The 23,224-nt window shown below is 45.1% G+C and overlaps 1 protein-coding gene across 4 annotated transcripts in view; it reads right to left on the bottom strand.

Annotated features, from left to right (window-relative positions):
• Positions 1-23,224, bottom strand: part of NR3C1 (nuclear receptor subfamily 3 group C member 1) — a 52,556-nt gene that overhangs the window by 5,613 nt on the left and 23,719 nt on the right. For 3 of the 4 annotated variants that reach the window (XM_015875473.3, XM_085519087.1, XM_085519086.1), the window contains exons 3-7: positions 16,119-16,282; positions 12,935-13,051; positions 8,587-8,865; positions 5,903-6,047; positions 1,014-1,144 (exon numbers count right to left, since the gene is read on the bottom strand). In XM_015875473.3, coding sequence (XP_015730959.1) covers positions 1,014-1,144; positions 5,903-6,047; positions 8,587-8,865; positions 12,935-13,051; positions 16,119-16,282 — 836 coding nt within the window. Of the gene's footprint in view, positions 1-1,013; positions 1,145-5,902; positions 6,048-8,586; positions 8,866-12,413; positions 12,679-12,934; positions 13,052-16,118; positions 16,283-23,224 lie in introns of those variants that run through there. The other variant, XM_085519088.1, reaches the window with a different exon arrangement.

Genomic DNA, 23,224 nt, shown 5'->3' with positions numbered 1-23,224 from the left:
TACACAACACGGGGCTCCAAGAGCAATGTGAGGCTGTATTGTCTTTCAGTGCAGGGACAACAAAGAAGCCTTCTGCTGGCTCACGCCAGCGCTTGTCACACATTGCTTGTGAATGGGCTCAATTCTACTAAGGCGGTCTCCTTCCCACTCCTGACATGGAAATTCCCATCAGGAAATTTCCAATTCCTGTAGGAAAGTTGGCCTCCCTTACATCCAAAACACGTCAGGAATCTTCAGGAGAGGTTTTAACTTTAAATCTCCCATCTGAGCGAAGTTTGCAGCCTTCACAAACAGCAGCAGTGAGGAGCTGTGGTGGTGATGGTTCCTTTTCAGTAGCACCCCTGTGCAAAGGGCTGCCAGCCTGGGGATCCCTGAGGGGCCGACAAAAGTGCTGGCATCGCTCACAGCCCCCCTGCTCACACCTCCCCGAGTGCACACACACATCCCAGATATATTTATCCAGCTATTCTCAGTCTGCACTGCACCGAGCCAGGGTTAAAATTAAAGTTTTTCAGGGAGTTACAACAACACAGAGTGTGAAGAGAGGGAAAAAAATCATCAGGTAGAAAGGAATAATCATATAGAGTGAAAATAACATTGTAGAATCATTTACACGGTGCTCCAAATCAGCATCATTCTGTATAGTCCAGAAAAGGACTATTTTGGTGCTATCCTTTGACCTTCTGTGCAATACAGAGGATAGAACGCTATTAAGTTGTGACTTGTTCCAACCACAGCTCATCTTATTGAAAGTCATGAAAAGCCACTGCAGCATAGTACATACATCTACCTTATCTATCACAAATCCACTATGTACTTTCTAGATGCAAATGCAGAAAGCAGCAGTTGTATTTAACAACCTTTCAATAACTTTTGGGAGAGTTTAGTCTCGTTTCTGGGGAGGAAATGCTATTTGTGATCAGGCACCTTACACAGTACCACACTGCACACATTTCATGTCACTGACAAGGTAAGCTCACATTGTTCACACAGGTGTTAAAGTGTTCACCTACTTGTAGAGAGGAGAAGCAATGTTTTCATGCAGAGATACTCTTCATATGAGACTTGAAGTCGTGACAGCTCGCGGGCAACCATCAGCATATGTTTGCATTGTTCATACATACAGGGTAGATTCATTCTCTGCCTGAGAAATAAAGACAACAATTAGTTAAATGGCGTCTTAAGGTTCCAAATCTAAGTTGCTCCATCCTTCCCTCAGGACTGGTGCGGTGGCAGATGTCAGGATTTGGCTTACAGCAAAAGAGCCTTCATTTTTCTCCAGGGAACTCCCTTAGAGTGAGTGTCTTGGTCACCACATGTAAACAGTGGCCCTGAACTGCAGCATCAGGAGAATATGGCATATTGAAACACAGCGTTACCTTTTCCAAAACATTTTCTATTCAATATCAAAATCTCAACAAAGAAACAAAATTGAATCCCAGTGTAAGAGTAGTATTTGGTTATGAAATTGCTCCATTTCCTCCGGAGCTGCTGGTGTTTTTCAGTTCTCCATTTTCAATCCTGCAAGAGCCAATGCATGCAACAGAAATGTAACATAATCTCAGAGGCATGCTGGAAAGCAGCATAGGAAACCCTTGGCCAACACAAAACACATTCGCCTTCCTTGAGGTGCAAAACCCTAAGAATAAGAGGAATTCAGATGGTTTTGAAAGAGCAAGAAATACAAGTGATTCAGACCTCCTAAAAACCACGTAAAGCACAAATCCAGAAAACTCAGTCATTTCCAAATGCAAACACTGACCCGTTCCTTCTGAGGCACGACAGGCCTGCTCACTGCAGCACTGGGCAGTCAGGGCTCCTGTAGCTGCATGTGTGCATGCACAGCCCCGAACTCAAACACCAGCGCCGTGCTGGGCTCACAGTGCAAACAGCCAGCATGCTCTGGGTCTGTGCAGGGCGCTGCATGCAGGCTGCTGCTCAGGGCACCTGACACAGTGCTGTTGGTGTGCACTGCTCAGCCACTTGGAAGACCTTCTGCTGAGCCCTCTGGGTTGTGTCAAAGGGCATCGAACAGCCATCCAATTGGGTAATTCCAACACATTCCACAACAGGGCTCAGCAGTCTTCCTCATGTAAGAGTATGACCATTTCTGGGCAGAAGGTTAAAAGAAATGTTATGAAATGGGTCAGCCCGTCATTTGTTTCCATCTGCTGCAGATGCAGTCATCACCCCGAGTCTGGGAATCCATTCTACCTCCATGCACATTTATGTTAATACCAATGGCAGTCCCCAAAAGCTGAGCGCGCAGCACAGCCCGTCTGCCCAGGGCTGAGTCAATAGAGGGCTGTGCTGTGCCGGGGGCAGTGAGGGGGAGGGCTGGGAAGATGGCCCAGCTCTGGCCCTCACTGCCCTGTGGGAATGAAACGAGCTCAGCTGCCAGCACAGAGGGAGGAGCAGAACCTGACCAACTACAGGGCCTCCAAGCAAAGCCCCAGTGGGGACCAGCCCTGTGCAGCCAGGGGAAAGGAAGGTCTGAGTGCTGCTGGTACCCCGAGCTTGAAAAGTGCTGATGGGAGCAGAGTGAGCAGCTTGCCAAGCAGAGTGCAACACAGCACACAGTGCAACACAGCACACAGTGCAACAGTGCAACATTTGTGCAACTCCTGCCCTTCACAGAAGCTGAGATTGAAGCAGCTGACTAATGGCAGTTTATCATCTCGGCAGCAATTCTGCGTTAGTGACTGTGTAACCAGCCTGATTCAAAACACATTTCTGTTCTGTAATATCTAATCTTTTGCTTTGGTAAACAGAAAGGAACGTGCAAGTCAGGCATCAGGCTCAAATGCAACACAAATGGCAGCCTGTGTAAGTCACACTTAGTGTGCACACACACGTGTGAGACCTGTGTTGATAAAAGCATGTGATGGTGTTCAGCACTGCTGAGTCATTGGGCTCTGCCAAGCCCATAGGAAAACCAGTAAACAAGATGCTGCCTCCTGAAAATCAGACAATATGGACTGCACAGAACTGGTTACAAGAGCATGGTCAAAAAAAACCCGCTGGGAATAACAGCACTGATAAAACACTGCTTATAAAGCTGTAACTAACAGTTTCTTGCTTTCAGTTCCAGCAGCACCAAAGCAGAGCTGCGGTACTCAGCTCTGTATGGACAAAGGAGATGACCTCAAACCTAAGAACAGCAAAAGCTCAGATGATGTACATGCAAACACAGCCTGAATCCTAAGACACAACTTTCAAAACCTTCTTTCTAAAGCCAGGCCTCAATCAAAGGCCATCTGTGCACTCAGTGAGCACAACTGAGCATCCCTCACTGCAGCTCCATCACCAAAGTGACACAAGCAGAGGCTGTGAGCGGCCTGAGGGCGTTCAGCACCGCACTGTGGTGGCACAGCACCACTGAACCAGCAGCACTCACAGCTCCCCAGCAACCAGGTGATGGTTTAAAGCCTCAGCATTGAACTGCCAAGCTTTTCTACAGCTTGCACCAGAGTTCTACATATATGTATGCTGTACATGTACATAACACAGGAAGCAGACTAAATACATGATAAGTCACTATAATGTAATAGATGTTATCTTAATTAAGACCCTGAGGTTGGGGAGCAGTGAAGGAGCGGCTGGGTGAAAAATCAACACAAAACATCTCAGGAAAAAGCACCAAATAAACAGCAGTGCCTTTTGGGGAATATCGTGTGCCACAGTGCTATCTTTTGAACCTGGTACCAAGCAGAGCATGAGCTGACCTGCTCTGTATGCCATTCTCTTGATGTACATGACAACTCTCCTGCCCTCCCCACCATTCCAGCCATTCCCAATGGCACAGCCCTTCAGCACTGTGCTCTGCGGCTCACACTGTGTCTTTATGCACCACTCAGGAATCGCCACGGCTAACGCAGGGGTGGCTGTGTTTTATTGCTCAGTAGTACATAAAAAGTTATGACCAGAGAGATTTATAGGGAACCTGAAGCACACCGGAGGAGGAGTCAGAAGGAACTGCAGTTCTCTCAGTCAACAAAAGTTATTGAAAACAAATGTCATCTTAATGAACAGTCCACACACTGGAACTGCGAACCAGAACACGTTGGAGAATTCACACTGAGTAGAAGAGGATTACTCTTGCTTTTTAAGAGCACTGGCACATACTTCACTGCAAAGCGCTGCCGTTTTGACCCACTGATGAAACCACAGGAGATCTCTGACATGTAGCAAATGAGATGCTCTCATGTTTATTAGTGATGTCGGTTACTTCAATTTCCACCATGGGGAAACTACTTTATTTCACAGACATATTCTAATAACCTTAATCAGCAGAAGTACACGGATGGGCACACATCTGTCCCCTACCCTTGTTCTCCAAAAGAAAATAAAATAACTACAAAGAAATCATTAAAGCTTATGAAAGCCTGGATATATATTTACATGGAAGACTATTCAAGCAAACAAATGGGAACAAAAAAGAGTATTATGAAATGTAAATGGCCAATCTCATAGCAAATGTAACCACCACTGTTTTCTAAGCAGAGAACAGACTGGGGAGAACAGGAACTGAAGTGCAATAGGAACAAAAACATCGTGAGCACTGTCTCAAAACGTGCCCAAGGGACAGCACTGCCTGTAGGGGGGAACTGGGCCATGGATCAGAACCTGTTACTCACATTGCTCTTCAAATCCTTATTAGTGGAATCACGAAGCTGGACAAATTCAGTGTCTGTAGGTGCCCACGGCCCTGCACAGCACTACATGGACTGCTTCATTTGATGAAAATAATAGTGGCAAACCCACAGTGATCACATCCTGCTGACTGGAACCTGCAGGTGGCTGAGCTAGATCTCAGATGGCTCTGACCAGCAACCTCCAACATTGACACCCACAACACAATCTCAGCAACTAATCCAAAGCACAGACAACACATCTCAGCACACAGCAGCACTGTTAGCATTACCACACTGGAGGAGGCAGTGACAGAGCAGTCTGGAGCTCTGCTAGCCCTGCCCAAGGAGCGGCTGCAGCATGTAATAGCTGAGCAGCCTCAAAGCAAGAGAAGCACGGCAAAGAAGCCGAGCATGGCTGGCAGCACAGAGCATCCCAGCAGGGGAGCCTTACAGGCAGCCTGGGCTCCCCAGCACGAGATGCACAGCCAGGCCGACCTGCAGCCACATCGGAGGGCAGCAGCTGGGAAGCATTGCACAGTGCACACATCTGCACCAACCACTTCTACCCCCCATAGCTCAAGCCAAGCTCACTGCCCACCTCCTCCTCTGCCAGACTTCCCTATTTCAGTCCTCCAGGGCACAGATGACCACACAACACCACTTCAAAAAACACAAGGAAGATGACGCTCATTATAAGAAGGCTGTCATGATACTGAAGCAAATTCATTTTTCTTTTGAAAACTGATAGCAAAGTTAAACAAAAGTACAGCATATAAGCCTTTCCACTCGCAGCCTTTTTAGCCAGATTTTAACCATGCTCAGATATAAACATTTAACTGATCCAGAATTCAGTACAACTGCTAAGATTACTTTTATACACCAAACACGCAGCACACGGTGCAGTTTGTTAAGCCTCTCCCTCCATCTCACAGTTACTTCTAGATTCAGCTTCTTTGGCTCTGGTGAGATGAATGATTGCAACGAATGGAGCAGGAAGGGTCACAGAATGGGACATTTCATATGAGCACCTCCCACAAACCTTCATGGAAACAAATGCACTCAGTACTGCAAAGGTTTCTCTTTCACTCAACCTGTGTGAAAACTAAGTGATCTGCAGGAAGGAAAACAACGCTGCAAACAACAAAGGGACCTGGAATCCTCACACCTTTGCTGCCCAGTGACTCCCCTCTCCTGTGCAGAAAACGGATAGGCTGCAGCAGCCTGACATCTCCATGGTAAAAACTAGACAAGGATGCAGTCTTACTTACTCGTTAATAATCAGATCTGGTGCAAAGCACAGGAGGTTTCCATTTGATTGTTTGTATGATCTCCATCCTAAAGCAAAAGCCATTAGGAACATCCAGGAGTACTGCAGAAGGGTCATTTGGTCATCCAGGTGTAAGTTTCTGAAACCTTAACGACACAAAAATAAACGCAGTGAGGTGTGGCTGCATTGGTAGCAAAAGAAACCTCAAAAACAAACCCAGAACACAAATAACTCTGAAAAAGACCGTGCTTCTCATCAGTACAACCTCTGTACCACCAATGCAGATTACCACTTCTTAAAGTGAATTTCGTAATGATTTCTGTAAATGTGATGACAGTACCTGCAACAACAAGACTGCTCGCTGTCAGTTGATTTCAAGCATTTCTGTATTTTAGACTGCATTATTGGTAGGAGAAAAAAAAAACAGAACAAAAATGAAGGTTTTTTTGTTTTAATGTGAAAGACTTGTTGGAAATAGAAGTACCTTAAAAGGGTGCAAACACCATTTTCCAACTACCAAGGTTACGTTCAAATATTTGCGCATGTAGAAATCAGCTGAAGGACTCAGATTACAGCTACTGGGCAGGAGGACTGAGCTGAACCGGGAGAGGTCTGAACTGAGCGCCCAGCACAGCTCAGAGTGGGGTAACTGCCTTAACGTGGAGAAACAGGCCACAGGGCCTGACAGACAGTAAAACGGAGAGACAGGCCACAAGGGTTAACAGAACGTAATGCTTAAACCTTATGTTATAAATTACACTGACATACAGAGCAAGTTCTCAGCACCCCACCTATAGAAATGCATGCCCACTGACAGTGCTGGCAACTGCTGTGAGCTGCTTTCCAGATGGAGATTTCCCCGGAAGTGTACAAGAAAGATTCAGATGCTGTACCGAGGGATGTGGTTTAGAAGGGAAGCCCTGGCTGATGGTTGGACTGGATGACCTTGGAGGTCATTTCCAGCCTTGGTGACTCCATGATTCCATGACAGTGCCAGATGGATACGCTTTGATGGGTACTACAGATGCCAGAAGGGGAGTTAATATCAGAATACGTGCATGTGGTTATGTGGAGAAGGTAATCAGTCAAAGACAGATCACAAGACAAAAATATCTAATACCCACTACCATCCATTTGGCAGTCTTCTGTAATTAACAGTGTTTTTCTTAATGTTTGCGAGCAGTCCAACAATCATTTAACTTCAAATTTTGTTCTTATTCAAGAATTGTACACTAAACTTACAAAATATGCAGCACATTAGAAACAGTTAACGATGGTAGCTAATCTTGTAAGAATATGTAGAATGAATAGAGCCAATTAAGATAATGAGGAAATGTGTAAAATCTGAAAATTGGTCCCTTAAACAGGCTTAAAATGTAGGCAGCTTTTCATTTGCAATGCTAGTTTCTATTGGATCAAGCCTACATTTAACGAGAAAATGTTGTGTCACCATGGATCATTATTAAAGTCTGAATCCAAGTTGATTTTATTTAATTTCATTAGGCATTTGGCATCTAAAGAGCTCATTACAGCGCTGCTTCCTGAAGACGTTTAAATAGATAGCAGTCAGTAGATTATTAAATAGCAAAACTCGGTAGGTCTGAACAGCTTCAAAGCCAGGCTTCTGGCTTTGGAGACTGCAGTAACCATTACTTATTGCTTCTAAAATACAAGAAAATTATTTCAAATTTATTTGTCACTTACTGGGTCAAATCTCAAAAGTTTTGCTCAAAAACTCCTCAGGAAAAGGCTGCTCTGACAGCCTCAGCTCAAGGTCTCAGCAGGCAGCACTTGGTGACTGCCAGCCTGTGTGTTGGGGCACACTTACCAGAAGTACATACAAATCAAATATGCCCACAAAGAACCATCTTAGTCATTTAAAAAAAAAAAAATGTAAAAATATGATAACAGTAGTCCCTATTAATAAAATTATTAAGCAGAAGATTGTTATGTTCACAAGGAACGTGTGTTTCAACATGAAGGATTCATCTCACTAGGGAAACCGTCCAGGAGAGACTGCAAATGCACAACTGCCCCACACCAATGGTGTCTGAGTTTCATTTCAGACTGCCATCCCACAACGATGCAAAGCACTGACTAAATGCTGTTGCCAATTTGTTTTTGAAAGCAGGTAATGGCAGTGACTAGAAGAGAAGGGGAGAAAAACATCTGTGTTCTGTCAGAAAGAAATGCATCTTCAGTTCTCCTGTGGCCCTGACCCCTCCCAGAGACATACTATGGGATGCTACACGTTATGGCCGAGGCAGTGATTTTGAACCACTTTTCTTCTGTAAGGCAACTGCTAAGTGTGCTCAGGCAGGAGCCAAAACAGCAAGAATATTTCCAGATTTCCCATGTGACAGTCAGTTTAATCATGTAGCTACAATGCTTGAGAGAAAAAGAACGTCTTGAGCTCCTGTCTGGAAGTGGAACGCTCAAATGCCTATTCCCAGTCAACAAGAAACTACAGATGTGGTGATGGGTCAGAAAACAGAACCACCCTGAATGCAGATCCAGGACAGCATCAGACTATTAAAGTGAAGGCTCCACTCCAAACGTACGAGAACTGGAATAGCTCAAGCACTGCTAGTTCCTATCTGCGAGGGCTACAAAGGACATCAAATATGAAGACAGACCTTTAGGCCCCAGAATGACTGCACGTTGTAATTAACACGTGTGTGCTACCTGGTATTGCCTTTGCCCACTTGACCGCAGCTACCACTTGCCGTCCTCCCAGCATGTTGAGAGTGGACAGGATGCGCCAGCTGGAGTCGGGCAGTGTGCTGTCATAGCCTGAGTACAGCACCTCTGGCTCGATCACCTCCAGCAGTGACACCAGGGTGGGTGTGAGCTGCGGCAGTGAAGCAGGGACCACGCTCTTATTTCCAGCAGTTTCGGCTCCATCCCTCGTGCCTGTGGCGGCAGCCTGCTGAATGCCTTTGATCTTCTTCTTCGTTTTGCGAGCTAGGAAAGATGGAATCACGGCTGTTAGGTGACGGAAGGTAACCATGCACCACCATGACATCCGCAGCATGGGAAATGCTGCTTTCTTTTTCTTGTGTCTGTAGATCAGATAATTGAAACTTTTTGAGGATTTTTTTCTTTTTTTTTTCCCCCATAAAACTGTAAATAATTCCACTTCAATACTTACCAAACTTCCTGGGAAAATAAGTTTCACATTTTAATCAAAGTCACATTAATGCCCATGTCCCTAGCTCCTTATGTCTGCAAGGAGGACACAGACAAGGCCTGGCTTTCACACACACAGATCAGTATGGCTCCATGCAACAGAACAGCACCCGTTTGGAAAAGACTTGCAGGAGTGGGCATGCTGTCATTTCCTTGGTATATTAAGTACAGAAACCATACAGAGGGAAGGGAAGAAATATACTTAATGGGTCAGGAGTGACTCGGTCTCTTGAGCCAGGGAAAACATTTTTTGGAAATGCTGGGCAGGAGGAGATTTTTCCCTTGCCAGTTTCCTTGCATGTAAATCACTGCTGTATCATTAAACCATTACGTCCATATGCCAAATAAATAAAGCGTCACACAGAGATGTTAACCTTGAACTAGAAGCTGAAGCAACAGTTGTCAATAAAGGGATCTCCTGACTGGCCCCTCCTGGAGGCTGAACTCAATGGACTGTTTGGCTGAGACCAGAATGAAACCCAATTCTTTCCCTTTCTATCAATTAATTGATGTATTTCTGTTCTGCACCTTCAGAGATAGACAAACCAGAAGAGATAAACCAGTAGCATAGAAAAACATTGCATTAAGTGCTTTCATGTTTATTAAGCTTCTGCTGAGATAAGTCAGTGTCTCTAATGGCCAGAACTATAGCTGAACAGAATGCAATATCCCCCTCCCAACCCCACTTCTCCCACTGCCTGTGAGAGTCTTCAGAATCTTAACTGTAAGGATAACAAATTCTCTATGGGCTTAAACACTGCCCACATCTGCTGAGATTTCCACAGCAGAACGGCAATAACCAGTTCTTTGGAGCAAAGGGCTTCTTTCTGTTGCTATTATCATTACTTCTATGTATTTATATACACACACACTTTCCATCATCCTTGTTCTCAAAAGCAAATGAGCTGCTTTTTTAAATGAAGGTAAATTTACATGCAGATGCCTACAGGTTAACACAGACACCTAGCATGGAATACTTCCAGACCAGAAAGTCTGGTAAAATTACCATCAAAGAAATATCTGATAAGATAAAGTATTGTGCAAGGATTTTATTAAGCTGCACTACTAAACTTGACATTGTAACTCACAAAAAAGGAAGGTTTATAGTTTCAAATACAAAAACATCGCAAATTAAAAACCAGCTCCTTAAGGCAAAATGCAAAAGATAAACCCTACAGATAAACTTGGCACAGAAATAAGCCCCAGCATCCAAGAAGCTCTGCTGGAAGAAAGCAGAGTGGCTGCAGTGCAGGATGGTGTGGCTGTTGTGGGGCCTGTGCTGCTTTCCAGCAGTGCCCACTCTGGACACTGCAGTTCAGCAGCCTGATGTTAAGGGATTCCCAAGCTGCCCACAACTGGGTTGAAAGTTCCAATGCAGCTGAAAAGATGGCGACTGACGTGGGATGTTACAGAGGCAGCAAATGAGGTCCATCCCACCTCTCCATCCCACCTAATGGAAGGGCCTCTCCTCTGGGACAGCTGGACATGGCTGCAAGGTCCCAGCTGCACCATGCAGACAGGACCCCATCTCATGGAGGGACCTCTGCACCAGGATGGGACAACACAGCACTGCATGCAGGAGGAGGGCTCTGCCATGGAAGGGATGCACAACTGAGCTGTGTGATGTCGGCTGGGCAGATGGCCACGTATCAAACTGTACAGCATCTCAACAGCCCCTTAACAAACACTGAGGAGGAGCCCAAGGGCACAACCCCAACAAGAACCAGTGACACCATGGGGAACAGAAGAAAAGCTCTGGAGGCAAAAGTTCAGTGATAAAGAGAATGTTAATATTGAGACCTTCATGGAAACCCCATCTCACAGCACTACATGGAATGTTCCTATTACTGCACAGAAGATGAAGTGCTGTGAAAGCAGAGGGGGCTGTGCATCCTGCTGCTGAGAGCAGGACCTGGAAAGGCAAAAGCCACTTCAGAGCAGGACAATTAATATTATTAGAAATTAGAAAAAATCCTTCAAAAAACTTGAAATTGTTTCAAAATGAAGATGACAGAAAATACCATAAATTGCCAAGAGTTTAACTATAAAACGCAGCATGAAAAGCCAAAAAAGATCTTGCGATGACTTCCTACGGGCACAAAACCTAACGACAAATCACTTTTTCAAATGCATCAGAAAGAAAAAGGGTGCCAAGTAATGGCTGGGGTCAATTAGTGACGGAAGTAGGAAATGACAATTCAATGAAATAAAGCCTGTAAGACAGAATAACATTATTCTGCTGTAGAAATCACTGAAGCTTGATAGCTGTGCATTTTCCCAATACCCCCAGCTCAAAAAGCCACGTAGCACAAAAACACCCCAGAAAAGGGAGAGAAGAGGTGACAAATGTATGACTGATAAGGCAAACGAGATCAGAAAATGATTCAGCAGCACGGGTTTGGTGTACAAGGAGCCATTTTGCCTCTGTGCTGTTATACACTCCATACTGCCCCCCAGACTTCAACTGCTTCCTTTGTACAACCAATTCATCGTCTGTTCTGACCCATTTAAAAACCTGCTGTTTTCACAGTGCTTTCTTTTTCTCCTTCTCACACTACTTCAGGATCTAACATTTTCACTTTGCTCAGTTTCCAGGCCTCTCTTCCCTCAGCCAAGAAAGCAATTTTCTCTCCGTTCTTTTTGCCTTCCCCAACCTATATAACAATACCATCATCCAGAAAGTCACTCCTCTCCACAAGTCTTTGTGCCAAACCTCAGGGAAGGAAACCTTCCTTTGGCTGTGCCATGACTTCTGCTGGCTCCCAGCTTGCCCAGTTGGCCACACAGCTTCACTCCTCCGACACTGCTGAGAGCCCACTGAACGCCCTGCTGCCCTGCACACAGCTGCAGGTCCTCTCCCTTAGCTTGGAAGGATGAGCAGCAGCCACCAGCAGGGCAGAAACACGGGGTGTTCATGGTGGGGAGAGGCAGAAGAACAGCAGGAAAGGACGTGCCAATGAGGGCCCCACTATAAACATATCTCTATATATATATCTCTAACACAATCCACCTCTTACATTTTACTGAAGGATATTTTAGCTGAAACGAAATAAATGTTCATATTAATATACATTTTTGACATTTTTATTTTATCTGTCAGCTTTGATGATACAAGTTATCACCATGATCACTATGCCAGTAAATACTGAGTTAATCTCCATGGCTCAAGGAAAAATATCGAAGATAAAATGTAGCTGACAGCAGTAAAGAAGTTTTATGCCTTTTTAGGGCTGTTGCTACATCTCTAGGGTCTTCAGTTTCTCATTAGCCACCCACAACTGAGCGCAGAACAAACACGCACCGGCACATTTATGTTTCTTTAGTATATTATCTTTTCAAGAGAGACTCTATCAGACATTTAAGAACAAGAATCCGCAGCATGAATAAAAATAATTGCCTTTTCTTCAGCTTGAAGATGCAAGGCCCACTCCAATTTTAGATACACGCCCGGGCATTCCCTCCCATTTGTGGTTTTCAGCATCAAGTCACTTTCCCAAGTAAGAATAGGCAGGCATGGCACTTCCCTACAAGACCTCTGCTGGAGTTCTGCTGTCTCAGATTCACCGAAAAAGCAACAAGATCTATGTGCTGACAGGAAGAAAAAATAACCTCGTTTCACACACATGACTCACTTCTGCTGTGCATTCAGGGAGATAAAGCAACTGAGCGGGGATAGGAGAGCACGGCAGAAATGTTAGCACTAAAAATCTTGCTTTCATTAAAATGCTGCTATGCACCACAGATCGCAGCACTTCCACCACATTAAAGTGCTGCCGCTTCAGCTTCCTGAACAGCGGGACCTTCACTGCATCAGAAATAAAGGGGGGATGGAACACAGGGTTACCTTCGAGGTTCATGCCCGCCTGGAGGCATTTCCGATAGCGACACGCCGGGCAGTTCTTCCGCCGAATCTTGTCGATAATGCAATCGTTCCTTCCAGCGCAGAGATAGTTGTGCTGCCCTGCATTCACAGAAACACACACAGTCACCACCAGCCTTACAATTACATGAAGTCATTCGCTGTTTCTGTAGCATGAAGGAAGCAGGGACTGCAGGCTGTCCCTACTTGCCACACGCCTTTTATTCCAAAACAAAACCAGTATCCAGATGATTCCCAGCAAATACAAATCCAGCACTCTTCTGGCATACACACACCGATGCCAACACGCTTAAGAAGAAATCCTATTTTCTGTTTGTTAAGGTTAGGCGACTTCTATTTTTACAGCTCTTTCTCTCTTCCAGTTCTCCAAGCTAGGAGAAAGCTCTAAGCCTCAATGGCATGTTTACAATTCCCCTGAATGATTTCACATGAGATATAAATAACGTCCACAAACACATTTGGAAAGCATAAATTTCAACATCTCTCCCAACATATAGAAATAGCTGTCGCTGCTCCAGAAGCTGAGCAGCCTCTGTTCCACGCAGAAGCAGACAACCAAGCACTCTGACATCTGCATGGACCCTCAGATTCACAACAAAGATTTGGCCCCAGCAATGCGGTGACCTGAAGTACATCTATTAAAATGAGTGCAATTCTTTGCTGTTAACAGAAGGGCAACAGTGGAGAAGAATGATATCTGTTCCTAATTATTTGAGTTACATGAACAATTGTATAATGACAGCCTCCTTATGAAAAAGGCATTGCTAAGAGATATGTCCTTCTCCCAGACAGGGAACAAGAAACAGAAGTGTTGGTGGGACAAAGCTGCAGCCCAGGCTGTATCTGAGTATTTCAGTGTCCCAATGGATAACAGTGAGAGGAACAAATGTATTTTCCAAATATTCAGTTACTGACAGAAAAGCCTAGGAGTCTTCTTATAGAAGCAGACATGATCAAGGAATTAGTTTGAGATCAACTGTGAAACCTTCAGGTAAGCAGAGTCCACCCCTATGGCCTTCATCAAACTTCTGGAGTTCCACCTCCATACAAGTATTTGGGTTTCTTGTGTTCTACTGCTTTGACATTATTGTCTTTATTTATTTATTTCCAGATGGAAACTACATTATTTCTTTCCACCTCCTGCTTCCCATGGTCAGAACGCTGCCCTGTAGGTATGCCAGTCAGATGGACACATTTCAGTTACCTCTGCTGTTCAAAAAACAAATGTACTTAAGGAACATGCTGGTGAAAGCTGGTACTGAGTGAACTGAGATGCTTCCAAGAGGATTTACTGCAGATGGAGGCACTTTGCAGAGCATCCAGACAACGCTGCTGCTCCACCCTGCACCACCTGAGCACAAGCATGGCCCTGGGCTCTGATGGGTTATGATGATTGGAGGAATGAAAGATTCTTTGGAACAGATTGGGAGTGGAAAGGGCTGGAGAACAAGCACAATCTGGAGCACTGCAGGAGGCAGGGGTGTTGGAAGGGATTTAACACAGAGGGGAGGTGCGAGGATCTGAAGCAAGATGAAAGAGGAGGTGGAAGCAGGGAGGAAGACGTGGGCTGGCAGGAGAGGTGGTAACAGGAGGGAGGTGTGGGGCTGGGGCTGCAGAAACACAACCAGAAGGGCTCTGAGGCACCGTGAAAATAAGAACTAGAACGAGACAACTTTTGCTATCCTGGATTCCTGAAGAAAGGACCTTTGTTTGCGTGAGAATGGCTATAAATACAGAACAGCTGACCCACCTTCATTCATCCTCCCTCTTTTCCTCTAGTTCTACTGCTTGCTGAAAGAAATATACCTCACACTGGTTTCCTAGATGCTGACACTTTCAGTTTCTGTAACCATTTCCATTGCAGTGTATACAACTGCAGACAAATGAAACGCAGAAGATGCGTTTCCAGGCTTACAGCTCCGTGACAAATGCAGTTTGCTGGACATGTAAACTTCATCCCAACAAGAAGCCCTGCTGCAGATGGGAGCACAGCTCAGACAGGACAAGGCGAGAGCCAAGGACAGTGCTCTGTACTGGAGCTGGTTCTCATGGTACTTCAGAAACAGATTCAGTGTGCCATGACATGACATCCTTCCCCACTGCCTGCGAACATCCTTGGATCCCTCTGAGAGCAGCTCTGCGCTTCCATGCAGTTTCCCATTGCGTCACTACATTTCCTATTGCTTTGGTTGAGTTGGAAGCATGGGTATAGTCCTTCTTCTAGGGACGGATATAGGGATGGAATGACGATGCATCTTTGTGAAACACAGCCTTCCCTCTTCTCAAGTGAAATGCAGCTTTCAAAAATGTTAGCAGTAAGTGACAGTGTGACTCACTTCATCACACCCAGCAAGCACGGCCTGAAACAGGCACGAGACGGGAAGCCCTGAGAGAGGGATTTCCTGTATTGTGTAACAGCAGCACAAGAACCGCTGCTGCCCTTTCAGTGCACAGTGATGCGCTCTGAGCTCCTTCAGTCTCTGATGCTGATATTGCAGTGAGGAGTTGGGCACACAGGCACAGCCTGCTCAGCACAGAGTGGCCGCTCTGCTGCACTGCTATGGATTCCCACTTCATACTCTACCACTGTTTTCTTCCTGTGCTCACAGAGAAATCCCAACAACCCCAACCCACACGTCTGTAAATTACCCCGCATGTACCAAACACGTTACACATATGTAACATAACCAACACTGCTGACAGGAAACACTGTAAAACTCTCCCAACCTTGCACAAGAGTTACCCAGCTTCACATACATCATCATACACAAATCAATGAGAACAATACTTAGAATCACGAACTTTGAATGCAATGCACACAGATGCATCTGTACATAAGTAGGACAAATAAACAGAAACAACAGTGAAAGAAAATGAAGGAAACAAAAAGCAAAGATAACAATGCACCCTTTCATCCTGAGTGCACAGGAGCATTTATAAACGTAATGGTAATCTATGCTTCAGATAATCACACCATTATCAATGTTACTTGCTCCGAAAAGGACAGCAATAGCAGGGCTGGGGTTTCCCAGGACGATCTGAGCAATAACTGGGGCTCCAGTAGGATAGAGTGGCCTGGCTTTGGCTGGTCAGGTATGGAATTGGATCTTACAGGTTTGATGAATGCATTGTTTAAAACAAGTCTTACCTTCCACGGCTCTTTTGAAGAACACTTTGCAGCTGCCACAAGTAAGAACACCATAATGACACCCAGAGGCCTCGTCAGAGCACACAAGGCAGAGCTTGGGAGGTGGTCCCGCAGTCGCTGAGGTTGTGGATGGAGAAGAGCTTACATCTGATCTCAGTCCAGGGCTGGGAAAAAAGGCATGAAAATACAAATTAAGACTTGTAGCATATTGACAAACATTATACAACGGTGAGAAATGGGCTGCCTTTATCCTCAGAGACTCACAGCTCTGTGCAAACAGTTCACCAGACTCAGAAACAGTTAACAACAATCTCTGTAACACGTAAGTAAAGCTATACGGACTGCTTTACTGCCTATTTGACTGCGTCAAGATCACTTCCCTTACCCATCTCTGAAGCCAAGTTTCCTGTGCAGTGATCCTAGTCTATAAAATCGACTGCTACAGCACGCTCTCATTCCATACTGCTTTCATTATGGTCGCATTCCCCACAGTCTGCATTAAGTCCTGCAAGAGCTTCCCTTTTACTGCCAGCATCAGGCTTTGTACCAGGACACTTCTATGGAAGAAACTGCAAATGAAGACCGGTATTTATAGTAATAAATGATGCTTTCACTCCAGCATTTCAGGAAAGTAATAGCATTTCTTAATTTGAGGACATGGTATTCCTGTGTAAACACCCAGTCCACCAACAAAGGGTTAATTCTTAAACAAAGAACTACTGCTGGGACAGCACACAGCCCATCACAGCCACCTCTGAGCTGCTCCTAACCAGAAGGGCTTAACCAGCAGCAGCTCTGCCAAACTTCAGAGGCCGATTATTCAGCACGGAGCCCATTGCCTCGTCTGCTTCAGGCTGCCATGACACCTGAACTCCTTGTGGTTTACACAGCACATTTTACTAAGTTTATTTTCACAAAAGTTTTAAACTTTTAGATGAGATTTCTATCCTGCATGACTGACTTCAAGTGATTCTAAAGTTTGGCGTAGAAGGGCTCCAGCCACTTTCTAGCTGAGGACAGAAAAATGACTTCCATTAGCCATTCCCTAAACTGGACTTAACATTTGAATGTGGGCCGACATTTTGACAGAAAATTCCTTTTCCTCTCCTCAAGGAAATCTGACTAGATTTGGTCAGACACTTAAAAAATATCATAGTTCTCAAACATTCACCAAAAAGAAGTAAATTTCAGAGGAAATGAAAACACTTCAGCACCCTGAGGGCTTAAATTTTGAACAAGTCAGCTCTTCACACTGCGTCCCCATGGAAGAATTGAGAAACAGCCAAACAGCCTGGGAGTGCTGGGCGGGCTATGTGAGAGCATAGGGCAGAGCAGTGCTGAAGGATGGACAGCAGCAATAATCTGGTACAAAGGCTGGTGAGCAGGAATTCATCTAAATAGAAAGAACAAGAATGGAACAAGGGGCGGAGAGAAAAGGACTCAACTCCATCACATTCATCCTTTGCTTTCAGAAAATATCTGAAAGGCAGCAACACTTTCTCTATTCTATTACACTACAAAGATGATGACATCTACCATCACTATCACTAGCTAATCTGCCAACTAAAGCGGCACTCATCAATAGATTACAACCCTGTTTATGTCCCACAGGATGGCTTTTCTATGTTTTCTAAATAATTTGTCTTCTCTCAAGAAGCAGAAAAACATAACAAAATATTTAGGTTGCACAATCAAGTGCACAACACCCAAGTAATGGCAGAATGGAATTCACCCCGGCTACGTTCATCTGATGTCCTTACAAACACACGTCTTTAATTACACACTCACACTCACTTCCACGAAGCCTGCCTGCCCTCCTCAGCACTGAAGCGTTCCAGGAATGTGTCACGTAACAACAGAGGCTGCTGCTTGCTAGGGCCCATCTCCCTGCAGGAGATGGTTTGCATGAGTGGCGACAGTTTTGCAAGGGAAGCAACTTCACGGATAAGGAAGTCAAGGACTCAATTCTATCTCTGCTTCTTATCACCAAGCTGCATGTGATGGCGCACGATTAGGACAAAGCAGTGCTGGGCCATAAGAAGCTGTTGGTCGCTCTGCTCCCTGCATCGTAACTCAAAGCTGGAACCCAGAGTGCTCCTTCATGGGAGGTCAGTGAGTGGGAGCCGACCTGGGGCTGCATGACCCTGCATGGCTCACAGCAAACAATTAACTGTGATCAGTACCACAATACTCACTCCGGATTAGTTGGGTCCAATTCACACCTCACACTCTAGAAAGCAGATTACTGCTGGACGAAACAGTTTGTGGTTGTGTAATTAAAGATTCAGGCCCGGTGGCACCTCTTCCTACACTATGAATCTCAGTTTAAACACTAAAATGTGAATGGAGAGCCTGGAATGTAAATAAGGCATGCACTGCTTGAGAGCGGCAGATCATTAAAACATTCAGAAATGAGAAAAGAGAGAAGCTTCTCTTTCTATGCAGTTTTGAAGACAACTAATACAGATCAAAAAAATTGAGCTCTTGTGAATTTACGGCAAAAACGTTTTCAAGGAATCATTCACAAACTGTCACTGAAATGGTGGTAGTGCCAAACCTATTCTACTGGAAGTTTTCAATCACCTTTAATGTTTAATTAGGCTCATCTTCCATACAAGAATCACAGAAATTGTTACACGATAAAGACAACAGAGAGATACTAAATAGAACTAAATAGAACAACAGAACTAAAACCAAATGATGACATCAGTTAATAAAGCAGTCACCAATAATCTAATCTGGGTTTCTGGCATATCTTTTCAGGCTTGGCTCTATGAGTTAAGGCCAATATTTACTAATGGAGGGGAAAAGGGTAGAATGCTGACAGCCCCTCCTCACCTCCTGCTTGCCCTGTCCCTGAGTGTGATCCCACAGGAGCCTCATGGATCTGATCCACAGCCAAAGTGAGCACCCAGTGCATGGGACAGACCTGTACCCACAGCAACCTCGCCTGGCATTCAGTGTAAATCTTTTACACACAAAGCCATGGGAAGAAGGAGAAAAAGACAACAAAAATGCTTCCCAAGGGGTTGTGTCTCTCTCCTCAAGAAGTGAGGATTTACACCCCATGATAACATAACCATTATTGTTATCCTTCGGTTATTTGCAGAAGTGTTTCAGAACTCAACAAATCCCTAACAAACTATAGCTCTTACCCAAATGGAAGAAAACAAAAACAAGTCCAAGTGGGAGAGGAAAAGCATTCTGAAATGAAGTGGTTCCAAGTTCATAAGATGAATTATCTTTTATTCTTGGAGGCAATGTGTTAGTGAAGAAAGGGGACCGAGGTCCACTCCCATACACATTCAGAAGTTATTCATACCTAAACAAGTTTTATTTGCACAGATATTTGTTTATAATTTCTCATCGAGGAGACAGGAAGGGAAATGGGAAGCCTTAAAGAAGATGCAGCTCCCGTAACCAGGCCTGTACAAACCATGCTGTTTATCTAAGTCCATTCCTTTGTTAATCATTGACCAGAGACTTTCAAACACAGCTCAAGGTTCAAACTTTAGTGAAGATGGGTGTGGTAAAGTTTATGGTGTCTGACATTTGTATTCCCTGGGGATCTGTCCCCCTGTGCACCCCTATCCCAGCCTGGAGGAGCAGAGCCCACAGCACCAGGTGGGAAAGCAGAGGTGTGAGTAAGGAAGGCAAACAAGAACCATCCCATAGCCAGGCTGTCAGCGCTGGGCTTTCAGATACAGCCCATCATGAAGCTGGCAGCCCTGTCCTTAGCAATAAGTCGGGGCATAAAGTTGTTGCAGAGCTGTGGCTCTCCTATGGACACATCCCATCAGAGCAGCTGAGGGCAGCAGTGACAACATTTGCTTTCTTCCCATCTCTGCCTTCTTCTGAAACAATGCAGAACATGCAAACTCCCACATGTGGTAACCATGCTAACATTATACTGCTGTTTTAAAAATGCATCACCTTTCTGCACTGTGCATCAGCCATAACATCACCTCTGGCTGCACTGGGTGAGCTCAGCAGCACTGCCAACAGCCTCACTGCCCCAAAGGGGAATAGGGTCTGGTACCAACAGGAGGAACACCTGGGGAGGGCTGTGGGACAGCTGTCAGCTCAGCAGTTTGCACCTTTTCAAACACCCAACCCTGGAGAGAACTTCAGAGGCAACACCTCATCCCAGGTATTTTCAGACATACACACAACGAAGCTATTCCCTGGTGCTATTACAAACTGCAACATCACTGCAGACAGCTCCTGGAAGTGCTGAAAACATTTTATTTGTGTCCAAGTACCAACGGAGGGAAGGAATGGATGAAATGTATGTCAGGGTGGGAGAAAACAGCTCCAAGATTGATTAAATGTATCTAAGCCTGAAGCAGTGTAAATGAGACTGCTCGTTTTGCTCTTACTCCCAGCCCAGTACATCACACATGAGTTGCATTCACTGCACAATAAATCTAGACCATAAAATGATACACACCATAACTCTTGGCCCTCCAGAAAAAGTCAGCTTAGTGTTTAAATTACACATTCTTAATAGCAAAGTACTCGTCCGTGTAAGTAGCACCACCAAAGTAACAGGAAAGGAGCCACTTCCAATGTCACCACCATCTGGGCCTCCTTATCTTCCAGCAATGAGAACAGTGTAAACACGCAGCCGTGTACAGCAAGAGTTCACATTTTTTTGAGTTGCTGATTTCTTTATTAACCAGAGAACTGCTAATTAATTTTGATGCTCTCTTAGGCAGGAAAGCCATTTTCAGAGCAGGCATAAAAAATGCTGAACAACTCAATTGACACTACTGGCCCATCGCAATGAAAGCAGTGAGAGATCCCGCACAAAACAACAAGCTGCCACTACCATCCCCTACATCATTAGTTGGAGAAGCCCCATGAAAGGGTTTGGCTCCAACCATTCCCCTGCCCAGGGAAAGGTCCCTGTGGAAAGCACAGACGGAGTCCACATCACAGCCCTCCAGAGCAGTGCGGTGCACAATGGTCCCTTCTGTCTCCTGTAATGTCCTCGCTTAAGTTTAGAGACTGAAAATTGGTATGAATTGGTAGAAACCAATGATTTCCTTCCCGGTTGCCTGCAGACTCTACACAGATACACATTCTTTGCTCCATCTGGCAACCACTGAGTATGCAGAAAGCTCAAATACCATCCATGGATATTAAGTACATTGCAATTTACCTCTAAGTCAAAGGCATCTTGGGATGTTGATTCAAACATTCCTATGGACTGTCTGAGTGTGTACACACGAAAAGCCAATCTCCCAAAAGCGCTTACACAGAACCTGCCTATCCTTCAGCTTTCTTTCCTGTCTTGTATCAAAAAAAGGCAACGCATCTGCTTTGGAAGAAGTGCTGCACATCGCCAACAGTGCCATAATAAACAGAAAAAGTCTGCTACAGATTACAGTATTTACCTAAATCCTGTGAATAAAAGCATCCAACATTGCTGTTTTATAGTCCCTTTGAAAGCCAAGATGATTAACACCATTTCCTTTATCGCTCCCTTAGATAAATGCCTTATCGCCAGGTGATAAGCAGGAAGCCAGGCTCTGCTGTGATGGTGCAGCTCAGTGCGGCTGCATGGACAGCAGATGACTGGGTCAGCAGGAAGGCCACATCCAGTTGTGCTTCAGGGTGGGATGCACAAGCTCCCTGCAGAGGATGATGCTCTCCCAGAACCAAACTGGTGGGTATCGTCACGTCTCCCCCACACTGGGCCTACATTAGGATATATTCCATAGCTGACTCACAAGGAAGTACTGAGAGTACAACCTCCCCAAATAAACTGAGATACAGGCAGACCTAAGGCAGCAAAGTCTCATAATCAGACTCCATATACACAGAATGACAGATATTTACAGGACACGCACTGAACATGTTTACATATATACTGTTCCCTTTAATACAACTAAAATGGGCTGTGTGATCCATCGCTGTGTGTAAAATAGCCTCAAATACTGCCAATGTTTTTGCATGCTTTTCCAACAACTCTCATACATCACAACAAGGACATTAACTGAGGTATCCAGATTGGGTTAACAAGAAGAAAATGGCTTCAGCCCACACTGACCTGATGTATATCCACTGGGAAAGACTTTGTTTTCAAAGCAGTGCATTTTCACTGGAGCTCAATGAGAATGAGAACCACTCTGCAGCCCTACAGCACCCCGCCCCGGCTGCTTTGTCCCCCACAGCCCTTGCAGGGAACCTGGTGTAATTTGAGGTATGTTTGCAGCAAGTACATGAAGAAGTACTTATTAGAAAGGAAAATGCAGCAATGGCCCCTTCTGCTCTATGGGCATATGTATGTGCTCCTTTAGAAACTGCTGTCTTAGGCTGAGGGCTGACACAACAGCGCTGCCCTGCCAGCACCTGAGAAGTGCCACACACCCCAACACCATCCTCCGGTTGATGGAATCCATCACTCTGGGGAACAAGATAAATTAATTATCTGTATTTAGTAGAGCCTCAGCGACAAATGTGCATTGCCAAGAGGAGGCTTCTCAGGAGCTTGTGTTTCACAGCATCTCACTGAGGCAGCAGGGGCCGCGTTCCAAGCACCCCAGCTCCATTTCTCATAAATTATTCCCCAGTAAATAGAAATCAACCCAGAAAGTCTGGGTGATTACCATTGGTGGACCAACAGAACCATCTTTTGCACGGACTGCTGATATCGCACAATGGAAACAAAGCAAACACAAACACGACATAGGCTCCCTATGGGCACCACACTGCCTCATCCCCACTCTGACACCTGGCACTGTCTGCTCCGAAGCCAAAGGTGCACAATGTCCCCTGGGAGCACCGCGCTGTGCCCAGCCGCCCGCTGCCACGAGCCCCAACACCATCACCTCCCCTTGCCCCAAAATGGCGTCCGCTACCATTTTAGAGCTCACACAGGAGTGAGAAAGAAGCACTAACGCAACGGAGTGACGTGATTTTTTTTTTTTTCTTTTTTCTTTTCTTTTTTTTTTTTTTTTTTGGATGCTCTCCAGAATGTAAAGGTTTCAAGGGCACAGGCAAAGCTTTCTTGGAATGGATAAATGGTAATTGATGTTGCAGCTGCAACCTTAGCTGGAGCTCACGGGATTTCAAATGTACTACAGACTTCAAGTATTTAT

Source organism: Coturnix japonica, chromosome 18, assembly GCF_054131305.1.
Source record: "Coturnix japonica strain WE chromosome 18, WE-NBRP24, whole genome shotgun sequence".
Lineage (NCBI taxonomy): Eukaryota > Metazoa > Chordata > Aves > Galliformes > Phasianidae > Coturnix > Coturnix japonica.
Note: the sequence above shows the minus strand (reverse complement) of the source record. Positions and strands in the feature narration are given on the sequence as shown.